General features: G+C 48.2%; 1 protein-coding gene across 1 annotated transcript in view; it reads right to left on the bottom strand.

The window, feature by feature from the left end:
- Positions 1-20200, bottom strand: part of LRRC1 (leucine rich repeat containing 1) — a 134967-nt gene that overhangs the window by 15981 nt on the left and 98786 nt on the right. Inside the window, exons 5-10 of the mRNA NM_001205469.2 lie at positions 15094-15150; positions 14731-14794; positions 14278-14352; positions 10590-10734; positions 8182-8300; positions 6615-6698 (exon numbers count right to left, since the gene is read on the bottom strand). Of these exons, the coding sequence (NP_001192398.1) occupies positions 6615-6698; positions 8182-8300; positions 10590-10734; positions 14278-14352; positions 14731-14794; positions 15094-15150 (544 nt within the window). The remainder of the gene's footprint in view (positions 1-6614; positions 6699-8181; positions 8301-10589; positions 10735-14277; positions 14353-14730; positions 14795-15093; positions 15151-20200) is intronic.

Below are 20200 nucleotides of genomic sequence, written 5' to 3' on the forward strand. Positions count from 1 at the left end.
GAACTGAACCCATACTTCACCGGCCAAGAGGGAAAATGTACAATAAGCAAAATCGGGTCAAAATCCCATTGGAAAAGAAATAACATGATGTGTGATTTTAGAAACCAAAGGCTATTTTTGCCTCTCCCACCATCATCTGTAGCTTATTATTGAAATGCTCCCCACTCCAGAAATATCTTGGAGACCGTGTGGTTTGGGGACTCCCTGAGTTGCTGGGCCACTGACATCAAAATACCCACTGACAGCGACAGTATTCTCCCAATTATACAAAGTAACTTAGGTGACTGGAAAAATAAAAACCACATACACACACACGACGGCGTGATGAGAAAACAACTCAAACCAAATCCTGCCACAGAGGGATAATCAACCTTAACATTCAGAGGTGCCAGTGCCAGGTATCTGTGGTTATAAACATGCAGAGCAACAGAATTAGGACCAGCTATGATCTTCAGCACCTTTGTCTGCATGCCGGAATGCCTTCCCACCCAAAACGGCACCAAGAATGCTTTCCCACGTCATTAGGATTCTAACAGGATTTTTACTGACCACTCAGTTATTTCTTTCTACAGAAGGATCACAGATTACTTAGCACATCACCCTTTCAGACGTTGCTTATTAGTTCTGCCATTTCTTTGCTGTGTGACCCTGGGCAAGTTACTTAACCTCTCTGAATCTCAGCTTAGAACTCTGTTGGATGGAGAAGATTATTTGCCTCTACCTAATAGAACCGTTGTGGAAATCAGACAAGAATTAGCCTGAAGCCACCTGGCACATGCCAGCTGCCCCTATACATGCTTGGCATGGTGCTTGGAACATGTTAGACACCTCTGTGTACATCGGGAGAAAAAAATCTTGTGCATGCCTCTTAGCGTACACTCCTGATTGCTGTCTTAGGATAAATTCTTACAAGTCTAACAACACAATCAAAGAGTACGCACTTTCTTTACGTTTTTAATAATGCTACCAAATTCCCTTCCAGAGATGCCATAATAATTTATCCTTCCATGATAACAGGCACTTCCTGTACTCTCATCAATATTTGGTATGTTATTCTATTTTTAAAATCTTAAACATCTGATAGATATAAATGCTTTGATTAACATATTGTTGTAAATAACTGTTATTGTTCAGTTGCTCAGTCACAGGCTCAACCCATGGGTTGGGAAGATCCCCTAGAGGAGGGCATTGCAACCCACTCCAGTACTCTTGCCTGGAGAATCCAATGGACAGAGGAGCCTGGCGGACTCCAGTGAATAGGGTCACAAAGAGTCAGAAAGGACTGAAGCGACTTAGCATGCACACTGGTTGCTGTTGTTCTGTCACTCAGTCCTATCTGACTCTTTGTGACCCCATGGACTGTAGTACCCCAGGCTTCCCTGTCCATCACCAACTCCTGGAGCCTGCTCAAACTCATGTCCATCGAGTCAGTGATGCCATCCCACCATCTCATCCTCTGTCATTCCCTTCTCCTCCTGCCTTCAGTCTTTTCCAGCATGCTGGGAGGGATTGGGGGCAGGAGGAGAAGGGGATGACAGAGGATGAGATGGCTGGATGGCATCACTGACTCGATGGACATGAGTCTGAGTGAACTCCGGGAGTTGGTGATGGACAGGGAGGCCTGGCGTGCTGTGATTCATGGGGTCGCAAAGAGTCGGACACGACTGAGCGACTGAACTGAACTGATCTTTTCTAATGAGTCGGTTCTTCATATCAGGTGGCCAAAACACTGGAGCTTTAGCTTTGCATTAGTCCTGCCAATGAATATTCAGGACTGATTTCCTTTAGGCTTGACTGGTTTGATCTCCTTACAGTCCAAGGGACTCTCAAGAGTCTTCTCCAATACCACAGTTCAAAAGCATCAATTCTTTGATACTCAGCCTTCTTTATGGTCCAACTCTCACATCCATACATGGCTACTGGAAAAACCATAGCTTTGACTAGACAGACCTTTGTTGGCAAAATAATGTCTCTGCTTTTTAATACGCTGTCTAGGTTTGTCACTAGCTTTTCATCCAAGGAGCAAACGTCTTTTAATTTCATGGCTGCAGTCACCATCTGCAGTGATTTCGGAGCCCAAGAAAATAAAGTCTGTCACTGTTTCCACTGTTTCCCCATCTATTTGCCATGAAGTGATGGGACCAGATGCCATGATCTTAGTTTTCTGAATGTTGAGTTTTAAGCCAACTTTTTCACTCTCCTCTTTTACTTCATCTAGAGGCTCTTTAGTTTCTCTTCACTTCCTGCCATAAGGGTGGTGTCATCTGCATATCTGAGGTTATTGATATTTCTCCCGGCAATCTCAATTCTAGCTGTGAATAATGATTTCACATTAGAAACCCATTTCAATTTTTTTCTCCTGTGAATCACTTACTGGCTTCTGTGGGGTTTCTCTGCTTTTCTTTCTGTCCACTGTTCTAGAGTAGGCACGACTCTTCTCGGATGTGAAATAACTTCTAACAGAGTAAGGAAAGGCAGCCTTCACATGCAATGTTGTAAAAGTCTCCCTGACTTCCAGCTAGCTGTCTTTATTTTCACAAAGATCAGAAATCTCATCTTCATGTAGATAAATCCATCAACTGTTTCTTTATGACTTACTTCATCTTCCAAATATACAATGCCTTCTCCATCTTTGATACTTTGAAATCCAATGGTCAGCTTTCTTCTTTTTTTAATTTTTAGGTTTTGTCTTATCTCTTTTATTTATCAATAGTTCACTTTATATCATGGGAACTTAATCTAGAAGAATTTTAAATTGTACTAAGAATAATACTTTAGCCACCTGATGCAAAGAACTGACTCATTGGAAAAGACCCTGATGCTGGGCAAGACTGAAGGCAGGAGGAGAAGGGGACGAGAGAGGATGAGATGGTTGGATGGCATCACTGATGCAAAGAACTGACTCATTGGAAAAGACCCTGATGCTGGGCAAGACTGAAGGCAGGAGGAGAAGGGGACGAGAGAGGATGAGACGGTTGGATGGCATCACTGACCCGATGGTTTGAGCAAGCTCCAGAGTTGGTGATGGACAGGGAGTCCATGCTGTAGTCCATGGGGTTGCAAAGAGTCAGACATGACTGAGCAACTGAACTGAAGAATTAGGAAGGAAGTTATCCACAAAATGAATACTCTATCACCATGAACCTTTCTGAATATCACAACAAAATCTGTGGGTAATTGATGTTTACAGATTGCCTGTTAGAGGAAAAGTTGTGATGACTGATCTGTAAATCCTCCCTTGTCTTATTTCACTGGACAGGTATGATGGCATGAGAGTCACCTCCATTTTGACTTAATAGAGAAAAAAGACCAAGTCCTAAACTTAGGCACATGCACAACATCTTCCAGGCAGAAATCTTTGTGGTCAAGGTTACTTAAAGGTAAGAGGTGGCCGGAAACGTATCTTCATATGCGTGATCACACATTCACCAACGTCCTGTCTGTCCGCAAATCACGCTACAACAGCCTCTTCCCCTTAAGTCTTCCATCCACCAAAACCAGGATTTTTTTAAGGGAACTTCCTTATTGCAGAAACATACATACTTGAGCAATATGATGAGGGGTAAAAGATGCAAATAAGTGACCTGAAAAATTAGAAGCATGCCACATGTAGCAAATACAGCGAATCTAGCCTTCGCATCGGAGACAGAATCATGCCAATAAACTAGAATCGGGTGAAGGCAGGTGAGCTGCCAAGTTATGCCTTTCAAAATATCTGAATAACTTAAGATGTAATTCACAGAAAAGCATTCTTTTGAGAGAGAACAATTGGAACAAATCTGACAAACACATAACAAAATTAGGTTCCAGGCCATGCAGTCATTCACGAAAAGAAAAACTGAGTTTGGAGGAAAATGTCCAACATTTTACAATGAAAAGCGCATAAAGTGCTCAGCCAATCTGAATCTTCATGCATATGAGCAGCAGAATGGAAGCTGGAGATGCAACTGTGGTCTGAACAATACTTACAAGATGGCAAGTTTACCCGACTTTTCTAAATATCCAAGCAGCTAACAATTAAGAAAACAAAAGACATTCATTGATTTGCAAATGTTTACTACACGTGACACCACAGAACACAAACAGAATCTATCATTGTGACCCACACAGTACAAACATCTTCCCCTCAACCATGTGGGGAAAAAATGCAAAGAAATGCTGCTATAGACGAAGGGACTGTGCTGTAAAACTGACAGTACGTTACGTTACCAAATGGGAAAGAAAAGACAAAGAGAAAGAGCTCACAGCGCCCCAGACCAACGGCCACTAATACAGCTACGGCTGGGGACACGTACACGGGACTGGTTGGCACCGTCAGTCTAAATGCGTCATGCGTGAGACAACTGTTCAAGAGGAAGCAATCACGTCAGGAAGAAGAAGAGAGGAGAATCCAATCAGGAGAGTGCAGGATTTGATGGGATGGTATCAAGCTTGGAGGCAGAGAACATGCGCACGCACGCACGCACGCACAGCCCAGACCAACAAAGGAGACCCAGCACAAGGTGAGGGCCCCTCCGTGGTTTGTCGGCCCAGTCCACGGGGCAGCACTGCCAATTTCTGCAGGGTCACCGAGCTGGGATTCACAAGCAGAACTGGGACACATCCCAGTCTGGGAGCTGAGTGTGAGCGGGGGTGAAATGGGCAAGAAAGGAGCCAGTCCCCAGGGCCCTAAACAACTGCCTTTTTGGGCAGCGGAAGGAAAAGGCGCAGACTCCATCCCCTGATGAAATTCCAGATGCCAGGGAAGCATCATAATTTCATCCTCTCAGAGTGAAAAAAGGGCTGATGCTAATATGACGGGGACAGTTTACAGGAAGCAATTCCTCACGTTCTTGTCTACAACGTGTCCCTTTGAAAGACCGGATGCAGAGAGGGGCAGGGATGCGGGGACCTTGCTGGGGATTAACGTCACACTCGAAAGTGCTCTCTTCAGGGTCTACTGAAAACTTTCCTCAAATGCATTAATCTTCTAAGGTGTCCAAACTGCACTTCCTTTACGCAACCAAGGGGGCTGCCTCATGTCAAGGTCAAGAGGTGAAAAGGTGGGGTTCCATCTCTACCAGCTGAGCGGCCAGGCTTTTACGGGCTTGGCCGTGGGGGACACATCTGCAGTCTCTTCTCCAGACTCCAGCTGCGGGAGCCCCGGCCGGAAAGCTCTCCCTGCCTCAGCTTCCCCGTCTATAAAGCAGGGAGATCCAGATCCTCATGGCCTCAAAAGCGGCCGTGACATTCACTGAACAAGCAGGACAGCACCTGGTCCAGGGCCGTGACATTCACTGAACAGGCAGGACAGCGCCTGGTCCGGGGCAGCCACTGCGGAGGGAGGGCCTGGATCTTTTGTCCTTCCCTCTGCCTGTGCGTCTGACCTACACCCACCCACACGCGCTCTCCCACCAGAGTACAATCAACACCAGCTCTGTCCTTCAGTTTATTGCTTTTAGACTGGAACCAAAATGAGGATTTAATGAGCAGAATCTCTTCCTTGAGTCCCAGTTTAGCGAAGATGGAGACTTAAGCCTTTGCGCTGGAAACAGCTTTACTTAATTAAATGTTAGGGTTCCCATCGTGGCTGTGTGAGAATGCGGTCACATCTGTAACAAACATCCCTATCCTTCCGCTCAGGAGCACCGGCTAACGCACCCAGGGAGAAGCGGGGCCGCTGAACCCCCAGACAGGGACGGGGGAGAAAAGACCAGGCCAGGTGAGATGCCTGCAGGAGCGGCCGGGGAGCGTCAGAGCCCCTCAAGCGCTCGCTGCCTGGAGAACAGCTCTGAAATGACTGCAAGATGGGCGGTGACAAGGGTGGAGCAGAGAAGGAAGCGGGAAGCTGCTCCCTGGGGACCACAGCGCAGGAGGCCACACCTCCTCCTGTGCGGCCAGGCGGAGCGGCTCAGCAGCTTGCTGTGCGTCAGAAAAACAGCGTTTTACTCTTTAACAGAGACCAAGCTCGGTGGGACCCATCTTCAGGCAGGTTCTCCTGGTTCCAAAGAGAAAGACAGCCTTCCTTTTAAACAGCACCCCGGAGGCCACCTCGTGCGACCCCTTAGGGCTTCCTCCCATTCTCAGTTCCGGCACCTCCTCGGATAAATGCCTCTAAATCACACAGCCATGCCCACAAGGGGTGGAGGCTCTCTTCTCCCGCTGGGAGCATCCACCAAAAAATCTTAAGAACCGGGCTCTACGTTCCCGGGCATCCGCCTCTACATGAAGGGCTCCCTCTCGTTCTCCCAGACATGAGCTTCTGCCCAGGAAGACTGTCCACCGAGACCCATCTTCACAACTCCAATGGCTCATGGGAGGGCTTACCTGCTCACTAGACCCAATCACCCCCAAAGCCAAAGTCCATAATCACCCCTTCCTGTCAATGGTCTTGCTCTTCTCCTAGGCCAGCCCCCAAACGCCACTCTCTCTGTCCCCCTCCGAATTCACCTTTCCCAACTCTCCCCAACGTTACTGATGGGTCATTCTTTGATACAATTCCTCCGACCATCTCTGGACCCACTGATGAGAGTTCACACCTTTAAAAAGCAGCATATAAGTATTTGACATCTGTGATCCCTTGTTTATCATTATTTCTTTATGAATTATTATATTATTTTCTTAAAAGCACATACCTCTTTTGGTAAAGACACTAATTTATTTCTGTCTGCATTCAAGTTGCTCAACTTCTTAAGTTTTCCAATGCTCTTAGGTAAAGTCTGTTAAAATAACATTTTTGTTATTAACACATACTTTGGACATGGCTCAGAGTAAAACAGATAAAATGGATCTTTTCAAGAACTGAGAGGGTCTAATCTCATCCAGCAAGACAAGTCCTTCCTCAACAGCAGGTGTTTGTAATGCTCACTTGGGGATGTGGCATCTAATATTTTGCATTTTTGTAGAAATGAGAGTATGTTTCAATGAAATGAGGTTAAAGACACAGGCCTGGGAACAGGGAAACACACAGTAAAAGAGGTAGTGAAGGCCCTTCAAGTCAAGGAAGTGAAATCTGCACCCCTAAGATCCACCCATCCCTGCCCGCACCTCTGAGAACCGCTAGTTTGCAGATGCCTGTGGGGGCCGGAGTGCAGGCGGTGGGAGCTGGAACTGGGCAGGTGTGTGTGTGGGGGCGGGGGGGGGGGTGGGGTGCCCGCCGGGGCTGGGGCGGGGACCACCCTGGCTGGTGTGAGCCCTCCAACCCTGCAGGAACCGGCCCTGGGTCCATGGGGAGAGGAGGATCTTCAACCCTGATGCAATCCAGGGGTGAACGTCACTTTTCTAACTGTCACGACTACCATCTGTAATTCTAACGGATTCCTTCCAGAAACAAGGAAGGAGCCCAGTGTCCTGACTACAGGGGGATGTTCCCAGGCCCACACCAGCTCCGCCTCCTTAACCCACTCTTGCTGTCTTCTTCTGCTCTGCTCCCCAGAAGAGCATTACTTACTCCTTTTATAAAGAGAGGAGAAAAGGGGAGAAAGAGGTAAAAGGAAAAGTCGGGTAAAAACTAAAGTGACAAAATGAAGACAGAGAAGTGGAGGGAAAGGCAGAAAAGTAAACCAAAAACAAAGAGGCTACAAGGCCAGGACAGGGGGAGCAGGGTGAGCAGATGGGGCGGGCAGCAGGAGCAGCAGCGGGCAGAGAGCAGCCGCCCCAGAAACCCGCTCTGCAGGCGTCACCCAGAGGACGGGGAGGGCCGGTCCAAGCCCGGGCACCTGCTCTGCCTCACCCAGCTTCTTGGACGGGGTGAGATCAAGGTCAGAGCTGTGCTCTGGCTCCCCAAAAGAGCATCCCCCACCCTCAGTGTCCCCAAGGCTTTCTGGGTCCAGCCCCCATCCCCTCCCCTCCCCTGCACTCACATCTGCTCCAAGAACCAGAAGGACACCATTCCCACTGGCCCACCCTCAGACACGAGCAGAGGCACTTCCACCAGCAGGGCCGGTCCCCCCGCCTCCCTTCCCCAGGTGTCCAGGCCAGTGCCCGTACCCTGAGCGTCACGATGGGGCGCAGTCTCTGACGGGGGGACCGGGATCATCTGCATGTCCCGAGCCTGCTTCTCAGGCCCCTTCGTTAGTTACAACATAAGGGGACCTCCATCTGGTCCACCCAAATTACAAATATGCAGAAGCGACCCTGCAAAGCGTTGCTGACGCGGAACCCACACCATCAATCTCCACCTGACCCTGGGGCCACACTCACCAGGAGCCGATTTTCTGTAAGAACCAATTCCGTGAGGCTCTCACAGTCTCCAACCGCCTCGGGCAACTGGGTGAGTCGATTCTGATCCACCTTCAAGATGGACAGTTTCTTTAGTTTTCCTGTAAAAGGGTCATTTAGGCTCATTAGTTATCACTGTTTTTCTGGTCACCACTTGGCATCTCCCCTCTGCTTGCTGTTTGGAATTTCCATTCTCATTTGGTTTCCTCACCCAGCTTCAAGAAATTGTGCTATTTGCATTTAGAGTACAAAAGGTTGAGAGTTAAAATCATGTGTTCTGTTTGTCAGAAACAGTTGGCAATTAATGGCAAATCATTTAAAAAGTTGCTACCTAAAAAAATCATGTCAAAGCCCATAGATTTTCACGAAAAAACAAAGAGCTGGCTCTTGATGGAGCTTCAAGAACAGGAAACGTCTTGTATACAGAGGAGAGACTTTTACGTTACCCTAAGAATCATCCTGGCTCAGATGGCAAAGAACCTGCCTGCAATGCAGGAGACCTGGGTTCAATCCCTGGGTCAGGAAGATCCCCTGGGGAAGGAAATGGCAACCCTCTCCAGGACTCTTGCCTGGAGAATTCCGGGATCAGGGATCCTGATGGTCTACGGTCCATGGGTCACAAAGAGTCAGACACAACTGAGCAGCTAACACACACGAGAATCACCCTCGCTAAAAACAAAAGACAGCACACGGCAGTCCATTCCATCACCTGGGGGTGACGATGAGTCAGTGAGGAGCCCTACAAGGGAAATCTCTGAGCCTGCGGGGTCAGATGGTAATCTCTAGAAGGCCACATTAAGACAGGTCTGTCTCACTCAGAACGCAGAATGGACTCATGAGAGGTGCCCTCAGGCCACAGAGGAAGAGCCAGTTTACCGCAGCCTCTGCAGCCGCCAAGGGCTGGAGGAGACCCTGAGCCATCAGAGTCTCGCTGTCACCTGCTCCTGCCTCGAGGGCGCGCCTCCCAAGCAGGTGTCCTTGGTATCCACAGAGGGTGGCCAGCGTGGTGTCACTGTCCTCAGGGCAGTCAGAGGACAGCCTCTATCACAGAAGTGATAAAGCCAGAGACGGGGAGATGCCAAAAGGGTGAACTCATGCTGAGTGCGGTCACGGGGCAGGGCAGGGGGGCTGCTTATTCAGCACAGTCAGTACCTACTAACCCTGTCCCCAAAAGGGCCCCCAGTCCTCAGGCCAGGCGACTCGTCAGCACTGTCTTTGGGGCATGGAACATACAGCTGGCAGAGCTCACCCCAAGAGCTCCTCAACACCACTCACAAGCGGGCCTGCAGACTCTCCTTGAATACTTCTAGTGCCAGGAGGCTCATTTCTTCACTAAGCAGCCCACACTGATTCCTAAGAGATGCACGTTAAGCTCTTCCTTAAATCAAACTGAGATTCACAACCTTTTCCTTTCACCCTCTTGAACGAGAAGACAGAAGGAGGCGACACCTCCTTCTACCCGACAGCCCTTCAAAGGCCTGATTTCAGCCATCTCGTGCCTACTTCTCTCTTTTCCCAGCAGCCAAACATCCTGAGTCCCCACAGCTGTTCTGATGCTATACGTGATTCCTACCGGACATTCCCACCTAGAGTCAGAGTCCCACTCAGGTCCCCAACCAGACTCACCTGAAAGGCAGCGTCTGTCGGTCCTTCTGCCAAGCTGCTCTTATCAACAACCCTTTCATCTGGACCAGATGCCAGAAAGGAAGCCGGGCCCCTGTCACACGGCTTCTCCAACTACTGAAAACCTCTCCCAAACTCCCTTTGATGTTCTGAATGCAGGTTAAGTGAAGGTCAAAGAAGCTGCCCTACGACAGCCACACGGTTTAATACAGCTTCCTACAGTTTCTAGGAAGGCCTGGCTATGGCAGAGCTGACAGCCCATGTCTGTTTATCTTCTCTGTGTTTATTTTCTCACCCTGAGCTGAGCTCCTGTTCGGTAAAGGAAACGTCTGGACTGTTTTTTAAAGGAAACGGCACAGAATGGTTCAAGGAAAAGATGATTCCCGATGGAATCAGAAAAGGCTCAACAGAAAAGGCTCAATGTGTTTCCCCCCAGTAACAGCCCTTCCTGGGGGTCACACTATGAGGTCAAAGGTCATTCCACATAAACTATTTGCAATGCTCAATTAGAAAAGTCTTGATAACTGTTCATATGCCCAAAACACATTCTACAATTTGGGCTCATCCCCACCAAAATCATGGACACAAGCTGCAGAGGAGGTAGACGGGCCTACACTTAAAAGTAGTAACGTATATTTAACAGGCCCGCTCCCAGACCAGGAACACAGACATGCCTGCACACAGAGAGATTCAACCTGTAACGACTGAAGGAACCACGCCCCAGCACGAGAACAGCCAGCACGGGGGCAGCTGGCGTCTACACTCACCGATGCCGTCCGGGAGCATTTCTAACAAGTTCTGCGAAATGACCAAATCCGTCAGTGAAGTCAGGCCGCTGATTTCTTCCGGAAGCCTTTCCAACCTGTTTTCAGAGACGTCTAAGCAGAGCAGGTTCTTCAGATTTCCTATTTCCTGTACCAATGACACAGGAAAAGAAAGTCACGCCAGAACCAGTCACCGTTTGGAGGAATTTCTTATATTGATTTTTCAAGATCACCGCAGAGTGGCCCTAAGGATTCTTCCATAAGTGCTGGTCAAAGGCGACAGCGGGGGTGAGTTTCCAGACCCCTTCCGATGAAAACGGGAAGCTGTGTGAATCACACATGGGTACTGGGAAGGGAGGCCAGGCCCTCCACCTGCAGGCAGGCGAGGAGTCATTCCCTCAGTAAGATGAGGACATGGGCACCAGGGGAAAACCAGCCGCTTGAAGGCCCCACAGTTCGGGATAAAGAAGAAAAAAAAGAGGCCAGACGCCAGTTCTCCACATTTGGACTCAATACTCAGAACAGCCTGTGAAGTCCTGTGGGAAGCCAACTCCTTTCTATGTCTGTGACAGGCACCTCGTGGGACAACACGGGCTCAGCTGCTCCCCGGGGAAACTGGAGCACACACACACACACACAAATACACACACACACACACACACACACACTCAGATACACACACACACACACACACTCAGATACACACACACACACACACACTCAGATACACACACACACACACACACTCAGATACACACACAACAGGGGCTCAGCTGCTCCCCGGGGAAATTGGAGCACACACACACACACACACACACACACACACTCAGATACACACACACACTCAGATACACACACACACACACACACACACACTCAGATACACACACACACACCAGGGGCTCAGCTGCTCCCTGGGGAAACTGGAGCGCACACACACACACACACACAATAGGGGCTCAGCTGCTCCCCGGGGAAATGAACGCACACACATGTGCACGCTCACACACACAGATACACACGGACACAGACACACACACACAGGCACACGCACACACGCACACAGACACACAGTTAATACCCAAGACAACAGAGCCACACACACACACAAACATACACACACAGACACACACACACACAACAGGGGCTCAGCTGCTCCCTGGGGAAACTGGAGAGCACACACACATGTGCGCACTCACACACACACACACACACACACACACACACACACGGACACATACACCCACACACACACACACACACACACACAACAGGGGCTCAGCTGCTCCCCGGGGAAACTGGAGAGCGCACACACACATGTGCATGCTCACACACACACAGATACACATGGACACAGACACATACACCACACACACAATACACACACACACACGGCACATGCATGCACACACACACACACGGCACACGCATGCACACACACACGCGCACAGACACATAGTTAATACCCGAGATACGAGAGCCACACACACACACAAACTTACACACAGACATACACACACAGACACACACACAGATACGACAGACACAGATGCACACACATACCACACACACTATTAATACACACACACACTCTCTGTTAATACCCGAGACAAGAGAGCCAGACTGCTCTGAAAGGGAAGAGCCGACCTGGAGGGGAGGCACCTCCTTGGGGCCCAAGCTCCAATCCAGAGGCATCTGACCCTCCACTCTCCTGACACACGCTCCCTCTTACCGGTGCCCCCACTGCCCCGATCTGCTGCCAGCCTGTCCGCGCCCCCCCACCCCCGCCCCCGCGCTCAGCACCCTCTCGCCTGGACAGGTCTGGACACCCTCTGCCCAAGTCTGTTCACATCTGTGCCTCCATCCTTCCCGCTGGGAAACATCACTCCAGGCCCAGAATGAAACCCCACCTCGAACTCCAGTGGCCCCCTGAAGTCTACATAGGCACAGACTCCTAAATTAGCACTGAATTTGGCCTGAACAACTACCCAGATTATCCCTACCCAATCCAGTACTCACCCCGGGACTCCAACCCTGCATTTCCTGCCTGGAGGAAAGCAGACTACCTTTCTACTAATTTCAGGCCAGGCTCCCTGAGGATAGTCTACTTTTTAAATGTATTCCTTTAAACAACGTCTTTGTCTCCTTTTCTTTCTGTCATCAGTGAAGACAGGAAAATAACTGATTATCTGAGACTGTCTGATGAGTTTAGTCCTGACTTAACAAAAGGTTATACAAGTGGGCCAATGAGATGCATAAAAAAAAATTAATAACATGATCAGTGGCATGTTAATTTCTTTGTGTTTAGGACGTGACATTTTGCACACAATTGTTTACATACATCCGTCCACACATATACTCTCCTCCGCATGTCTAAGAGCTGATTTTTACTTTATTCAAGTATGCTGTGTTAACTTCTCCTATACTGCAAAGTGACTCAGTTATACATACACACTTCTTCATATTCTTCTTCCATTCTGTTTTATTACAGGATATTGAATATAGTTCCCTGTGCTCCACAGGGCCTTGTTGTTTATCCAGCCTTTACAGCTGGTATTTTATACTTTCTTAATATCTTCCTGGCATTTCTGCCCCATCCTTTGACTCTTTTAAGTAACTAGACTTCTCTTAATCAGGACGTTTCATAATTTCCTAGAGAAATCTGTTAATCAAACCCTCACTCATATCAGCTGCTGATCTGCCCTTTCCTTTTCCCAAATGCAGCCAAGACCTCAGGAACAGACTCGCATTAGCTCCGTAGTCGCGTGAGTCGTCGGTGATGTCCTGGCAATTCTAGCACATAACTACAACTAGAATTTTACTCAAGTGCTTTTTTATAGCACCAGGCTTCCTTGCACAGAGACACCTTCTCCACCCGAAGGGCACGGTCCATCATAGCTGGTCCGGACAGCCTAGCAGAGACAGCCCCTGAATTACTATACAATACACACACCTCAACCATCAGGAAATATATGGACTTTAAACCCTGGCTCTAAGAGACCCCGAAGAGTAGAATTCGGTAACAGCTGGAGAAAAACAAAGTTGGGGGAAATGCCTGTGTGTTGTTGTTGTTTAACTCTCTCTCAACTGATGGGAAGGTGGGTCTATGCGCTAGAACCCACAGGCTGACACAGAAGCCCACACGAGAGCCCGTTTCATTTGGAACACGGCTCCTCATGCTTGGTACCAGCAGGAGAAACATAAAGAGCTTGTGACGGCCCAGCTACACCATAAGCAACATTTGGGAGAAAATATGAAGTAGAAACTTTTTGCACTGATTTTACATCAACTATTACACAGCAAAATGTGCTCAAATCATCTCAAAACACTTGGCATATCACCAACAGTGGCAGAAACTTCTGCCATCAGAATCCGGCATCCTGGTAATTTCCAAATGAGCTGGGCTTCAAGCAGGCAACCCAGGCCTCAAGCCAGGATGAAATAAAATGCAGACTTCACACACCAAAAGATATATTTACTATCTTTAGAAACGATGGGTTGAGGCTTTCAATTTTTTGTGGCCATGTGGCGCGATGAATGCTCAACAAATTTTTCCAAATCTGCTTTGGCAACCAACGTTTTAGTTTTCAAGCTCCCTTTTCTAGAAGTCTCATGGAGAAGCAGGGGATGCATGAGGGTGACGGTGGTCTCTTTGCATTTTGGAGGGAAACAGTGTGAAATTACCACTCACCTGAGGTAATTCTGACAGCTGATTTCCATCCAACCAGAGATCCTTTAGATGTAAAAGAGCTCCTATTGATTCTGGCTAAAACAAAAAGCAATGTTACCGAAACAAAGCTCCAGTATTTAGCCCCCCATTAAGAAGGAAAGGACCTTCACTCAACAGTTAGGAATGGAGTATCACAGCAAAGGTTTGTGGGTACTTCTCTAAAATCAGCACCCCTCTCCTAAAAGCATCCCCAAGACTCCCAGCTGCTTCCACTCACGCCATCACCTCCACCCCCGACCCTCCACCCCCAATCATTATCCGTAACCCGTGTGAACCGAAGCACGTGCTCTAATGTTGCCAAGCTGTCTCTGTGGAAACAATGGCTTAAGAGTATCCCTAGAGATGTCCCCCAAATATTTTGTGATCATAACTAAGAACAAGTGAAATTCAAATCTCTCTTCAGTACAGACTTACCAAATTATATATTTCATTGTTTCCTAAATCAAGTTCTTCTAGTCTCCGTAGCTGGGTAAGGGAGCTATTTAAAAAAAAACACACACACACACACACAAAGGGAAGGAGCTCTTGGGATTTAGAAATGCTGAGCAACATGAGATTCCTCACTTGGACTAGTTTCCCAAAATAAGATTCATCTGGATTTTATGGCCATAAATACTACACAGGAAGTCTATTAAGGCTGGCATCTCTCAAATTTTCCAAAAGACACAGAACTTCTTTTTGACAAGCTACTGTAGTTTTTTTTGTAGTTTTTTTTTTTTAATGCTTCAGGAAATTCATTCAGTATGAAACCCCCCCCGCTTTTCCCCAGAGACTCACTCAGGGAGATAAGTAAGTAGATTCTCTCTCAGTTCCAGTGAAGCCAGGTTATAAAGACTAGAAATGAACAGAAGAAAAAAAGGGTTTAAGGAAAATACCTAAGATTCTTCCTATTCCCTCCCCTCCCCAGCAATCCCCACTCCCCAACGTATGCACTCCAGAAGGAGCAATTCTTAGTAATAAGACATGTAACTCACTGCCCTGAGGAAAAATATCTATGACCACCCCATCCCCAGTAAAAATAGTATCGTCTCTACTTTGCAAATTTTAACATTAAAGTAAAGAGAGTGGCACCGTCACCGCAGGGCCTCGCGCACATGAACTCTGTGCGCTGATACACGGGAAGAGCTCTCCAGTCCCTGGGAGACAGCCACTCCCAGGACCAAGACGGGGGCCGAATATGCACTTCCAGGCTTGAGAATGTAAAAAATGCACCACTGCCTTAAAAACAGGACCACCCGAACGCCTTTAATCTCAAGCTGCTCTTCTTGCAAACATCACTGAGAAGTCTGTTTGAACATCACTGAGAAGTCTGTCTGTCTGATCGCAGTGGGCATCTCAGTTCAGAGAGTCCACGTGCTCCACTTAAGTTCCCACACTCACAGAGCAAGGGGCCCCTGAGATGCAGGAGGTCAAGTAACGACACACTCCACGCGGTGCCCGGGACACCAGCCTGATTCGGTAAGCAGTGGCTGTGATAATGTTGCTTTTATTCTTAATAAATCCCGGGTGGCACTCTTTTCAGCAGATTCTCCTGCCTCTCAGCCGTAATCCACGTCTAGCAGAAACACCGTGCGAGCATACAGAGGTTCTCCCCAGATGCTGGTGATCTGGGTCACGGTGGCGATTCTGAATCAGCAGACGCCACACACCTCCCAGTATGTTAGCGCTGGCACGACACGCTGATTCAGGACAGAATCGGCTGGTTACTCCAGCAGGCGTGTGCTAAGCTCTGAAAAGCGAGAACTCCAGCTTCTGCTAATGTCACCAGAGTAACGCCCAGATTTGGAGGACTTTTACTTGTGATCCCACAGAACACAGGGTGTCAGACCAACACCCTAATCTGCCTTAATCCTCTGTTCTCCTTCCAACATCAAAGCCAGAATTGCAGGCACTGACAGCGCTTTTCATAACATTAGAAAATGTAAATTTGATTTGCAGGAACAATCATATACACACATAAAACCCAGTGGCTTGAAAAATGTATCTGAACTATACATTTGAAATGCACAAAATTGATATCCCCTTCAATTTTCTAAAAATAATTTTAGAAATTTAGAAACAGTTAACAGTCTCACAATTAAACCAGAGGAAAAAAATAAAACCCTTCAGAATATACATATTTTTAAAAGTCAGTAACCCTGCTAATAAGTAATTATGAATTTAATACCAAGACTCTTTCTCTAAAATGCAGCCAGGTGGAATCGCAACTTCCCAGTCCCACTGCCTCTGGGCCAAACCCTCACATAGAAGAAATAACGTGGGAGGGATGGGGGACCACCCATTATGTGCCCCTAAAAGCAACCCATAGATAAGGCGGAGACGGGACATTACAGGCCACTGTGAAAGTAAAATCAAGGGCCTGGTTTTCAGTTTTAGCTGTTCCCAGAACCAGTCTTATGGGAAAGGTGATAAGCATTTGGCTGTTTTCACATCTCTATTTTAAAACCACTGACAGACCTGCCAGGTTGAACGCTCATCACTTTCACATCTCTTTGACCCACTAGAGACGTCCACTAATGAGATGAGGGAAAACGTTCCTCTTGCTTCCAAAGCTCCCTCCTTGGGCACCATCAAGTGTACCTTGCAAAGCAGTGTCACCAGGCCCAGCTACCGACACCTCCTGGCCCGACACCTCCTGCCTGAAGCAGTACAGAGCTGGGCCCGCCACCCGGGGCACCCCCTGGGTCCTTACTGTCATCTCCTGACCGGGAACCACCCAGCATGTCGCTGGTATCACCAGGATGACCCCATCAAGAAACCGAGGTCCACTGGTGTGAGGTCCATCAGACAGTGGCAAAGCCACAGCTCAAACCCAGTGACAGCCAAGACCCTGCCCTCACCCTGCGTGCGTTAGGCACTCGGTCATGTCCGAGTCTTTGCGACCCTGTGGACTGCAGCCCACCAGGCTCCCGTGTCCATGGAATTCTCCAGGCAGGAATACTGGAGCAGGATGCCACGTCTTTCTCCGCCCTCACTCTGGGGACTGCCATTCTTTGGAACTCTCTCTCTATAATTTACATCCTCACAACTACCTGGATCTGCTTGGCTGAAGTGCTTCGCCACGGCGCCTCGAGTCCCCTAAAATGAAGACAGTCATACCTGCTGCAGCAGTTAGGGCAGGATACATGTTCCTTCAAGTTGACAGAGCTAGTCTGATGTGTTATTTCCTTGAGACGGCCCTGTGCCCAAGCAGTCATGCCTGCCTGCATGCTCGGTCACTCAGTCGTGCCCAGCCCTTTCTGACCCCATGGACTGTAGCCCGCTAGGCTCCTCTGTCCCTGGAATTTTCCAGGCAAGAATACTGGAGTGGGTTGACATTTCCTACTCCAGGGAAGTATAGTCGGGGGCCACACAAATGTATGAGCCCCAAGGCGGGGTCCCTAGAAAGACTGCTCCACAATTCTATCAACCACGGGAGCCATCCCCTCTGCCCAAAACCGCCTCCAAGGACAGGCCTGCAGATGGGGAGCCGCTGGTACGGGACAACTTTTAAGGATACATCATACGTAACTGGTGACTTGAGGGACAATGATGAATAAAAAGTAAGGACACTGGTTTGACTACAGATGCCCACCTCCCATATAAGCCCAAACCTCAGAGTGTAACCTGGCCTGGCTGTTCTCATTTTGATTATTAACTGATTCTCAAATGAAACCACAGGTTTGGTTCTCATCAGTACCCTGCCCTGGACAGCCCCAGGCCAACGCACAATCCTACCAGTCTCTCCAGAAGAGAGTTCTCTAGGCCGTTCTAGGAAGAGCTGACATAAACAGGGCTGGCCTGAATGCAGATTTGGACCAGAGACAGTAAGATCAAAATTCAAGGATGAATGACCTCCTCTCCTGGCTTTTCTGAATACAGCATCTTCCATTATAGACTTCAGGAAGGTGACTTCCCTATGCAGGCAACCTGGTCAATGCCACTCCAGCATATTTGCGAGCAAAGGACACACTGCTAAGAACTGACGCAGTCCGGAGACTTGAACTCTGTCTACTTCAGAGGCCAGGCTGTTAGCCACAGGCCAAGAGAAACTCCACATGCATTGATCAGCTGATGCAGTCAACACGTGATATGTGACCAAAAGCTTAGACACTCAACAGGCAACATGACTGGCCATTGATGACTACTGTAACAACATCAACAGGAACTGTATGACAGAGACTGTTGCCAGTTCTTGCCAAGAATTAACTTTATGGATGAGAAAATGAAGGCACAAGAGGGCACCTGAATGAGGTCTCCCACGATTGGGAAGGGGCAGAGCCAGGACTCATCATGGAATCTGTATTTTCAGTCACCACTTTCTGCTCTCACCCTCGAGTCTGTGAGGTTCACTTTGTGAACAGGGAATACAATATTTGTGAATATGTGTAATACAGTACTAATACACTGGGGCTTCCCAGGTGGCTCAGTGGTAAGGAATCTGTCAATGAAGGAGACACCGGTTCAATCCCTGAGTCATGCAGATCCCCTGAAGGAAGGCACCCCACTCCAGGATTCTTGCCTGGAGAACTCCATGGACACAGGAGCCTGGCGGGCTAAGTCCATGGGGTCACAGTCAGACACGACTGAATGACTAAACAGCAGCAGCAATATAATACATGAATAAACACGCAGAACAAATATTCAGGAATGAGTTGGCTCCCATCTCTGTCCTGCGTCTATCCAGTCTCCTACCACCTAGACCCTTCTCACGGGAAATAACCCCTTTCTATTGGTTATTTGTGCATTTACCCAGAGTTGCCTTTTATGCAAAGAAAAAGGGGTATGAATATATAGCCTTAGCTTCCTTTTTTCATACAAAAGGCAGCATCCTATACAAAGGAGATTTTTAACTTTCTTATCAACAGATAATACACACAGGTATTGTTTTTTTAATTGCATGGTAATTCAGAATCCATACAAACCTTACTTTTTTTAAACCACTCCCCTGCTGCTGCTGCTGCTGCTGCTGCTAAGTCACGTCAGGCGTGTCCGACTCTGTGCGACCCCATAAACGGCAGCCCACCAGGCTCCCCCGTCCCTGGGATTCTCCAGGCAAGAACACTGGAGTGGGTTGCCATTTTCTTCTCCAATGCATGAAAGTGAAAAGTGAAAGTGAAGTCGCTCAGTCGTGTCCGACTCTTCTCGACCCCGTGGACTGCAGCCTACCAGGCTCCTCCGTCCATGGGATTTCCCAGGCAAGAGTGCTGGAGTGGGGTGCCATTGCCTTCTCCAAAACCACTCCCCTAGTAACAGATATTTTACCCTTCAATTTTAATTCCTGACAAATTAAATTTCTGTGTAATATCATCAGGATGACCTCCTACACAAACCACTATTTTCTATCTTTCCTTCACTCCCACCGTTTTTACCATCAAATGGGGTTTAACTTTTTCTTTTCTTTTTTTAAAAAATACCATTTATTTGGCCACATCAGGTCCTCACTGCCCACTTGGGCTTCCTTGAGCTGGCGTCTGGCCCCGGAGCGCCCCAGGCTCAGTAGCTCAGTGCACAGGCTTCGCTGTCCTGTGGCACGTAAGGTCTTAGCTCCCCACCCAGGGGACTGAACCTGTGTCCTCTGCACTGGAAGGCGAACCCTTAACCACTGAACTACCACGAAGTCCCCCAAACAGGGTTTAATAAAAGAAAGATAAAATCCTAACAAGCTTCTGCAGGAAGAGTCTGCAGAAGTCTTTGGTGCCAGCAGCTGACAGTCCCTGAGAGCACGTGCAAGAGTTCACCCTGCTGTGAGCCAACACGCAGGCCAACTGTATTTTTAGGATTCTATTTCAGGGACTGGATGAGGGGTTACTTAAAAAAAAAAAATTTACATCTGTCCTCCACTGTATTTTAAAAATTCCTTTCTAAACCACTGGGATTTTTTTTTTTTCCCCATTTTGGTGGC

Source organism: Bos taurus, chromosome 23 (assembly GCF_002263795.3).
Source record: "Bos taurus isolate L1 Dominette 01449 registration number 42190680 breed Hereford chromosome 23, ARS-UCD2.0, whole genome shotgun sequence".
Classification (NCBI taxonomy): domain Eukaryota; kingdom Metazoa; phylum Chordata; class Mammalia; order Artiodactyla; family Bovidae; genus Bos; species Bos taurus.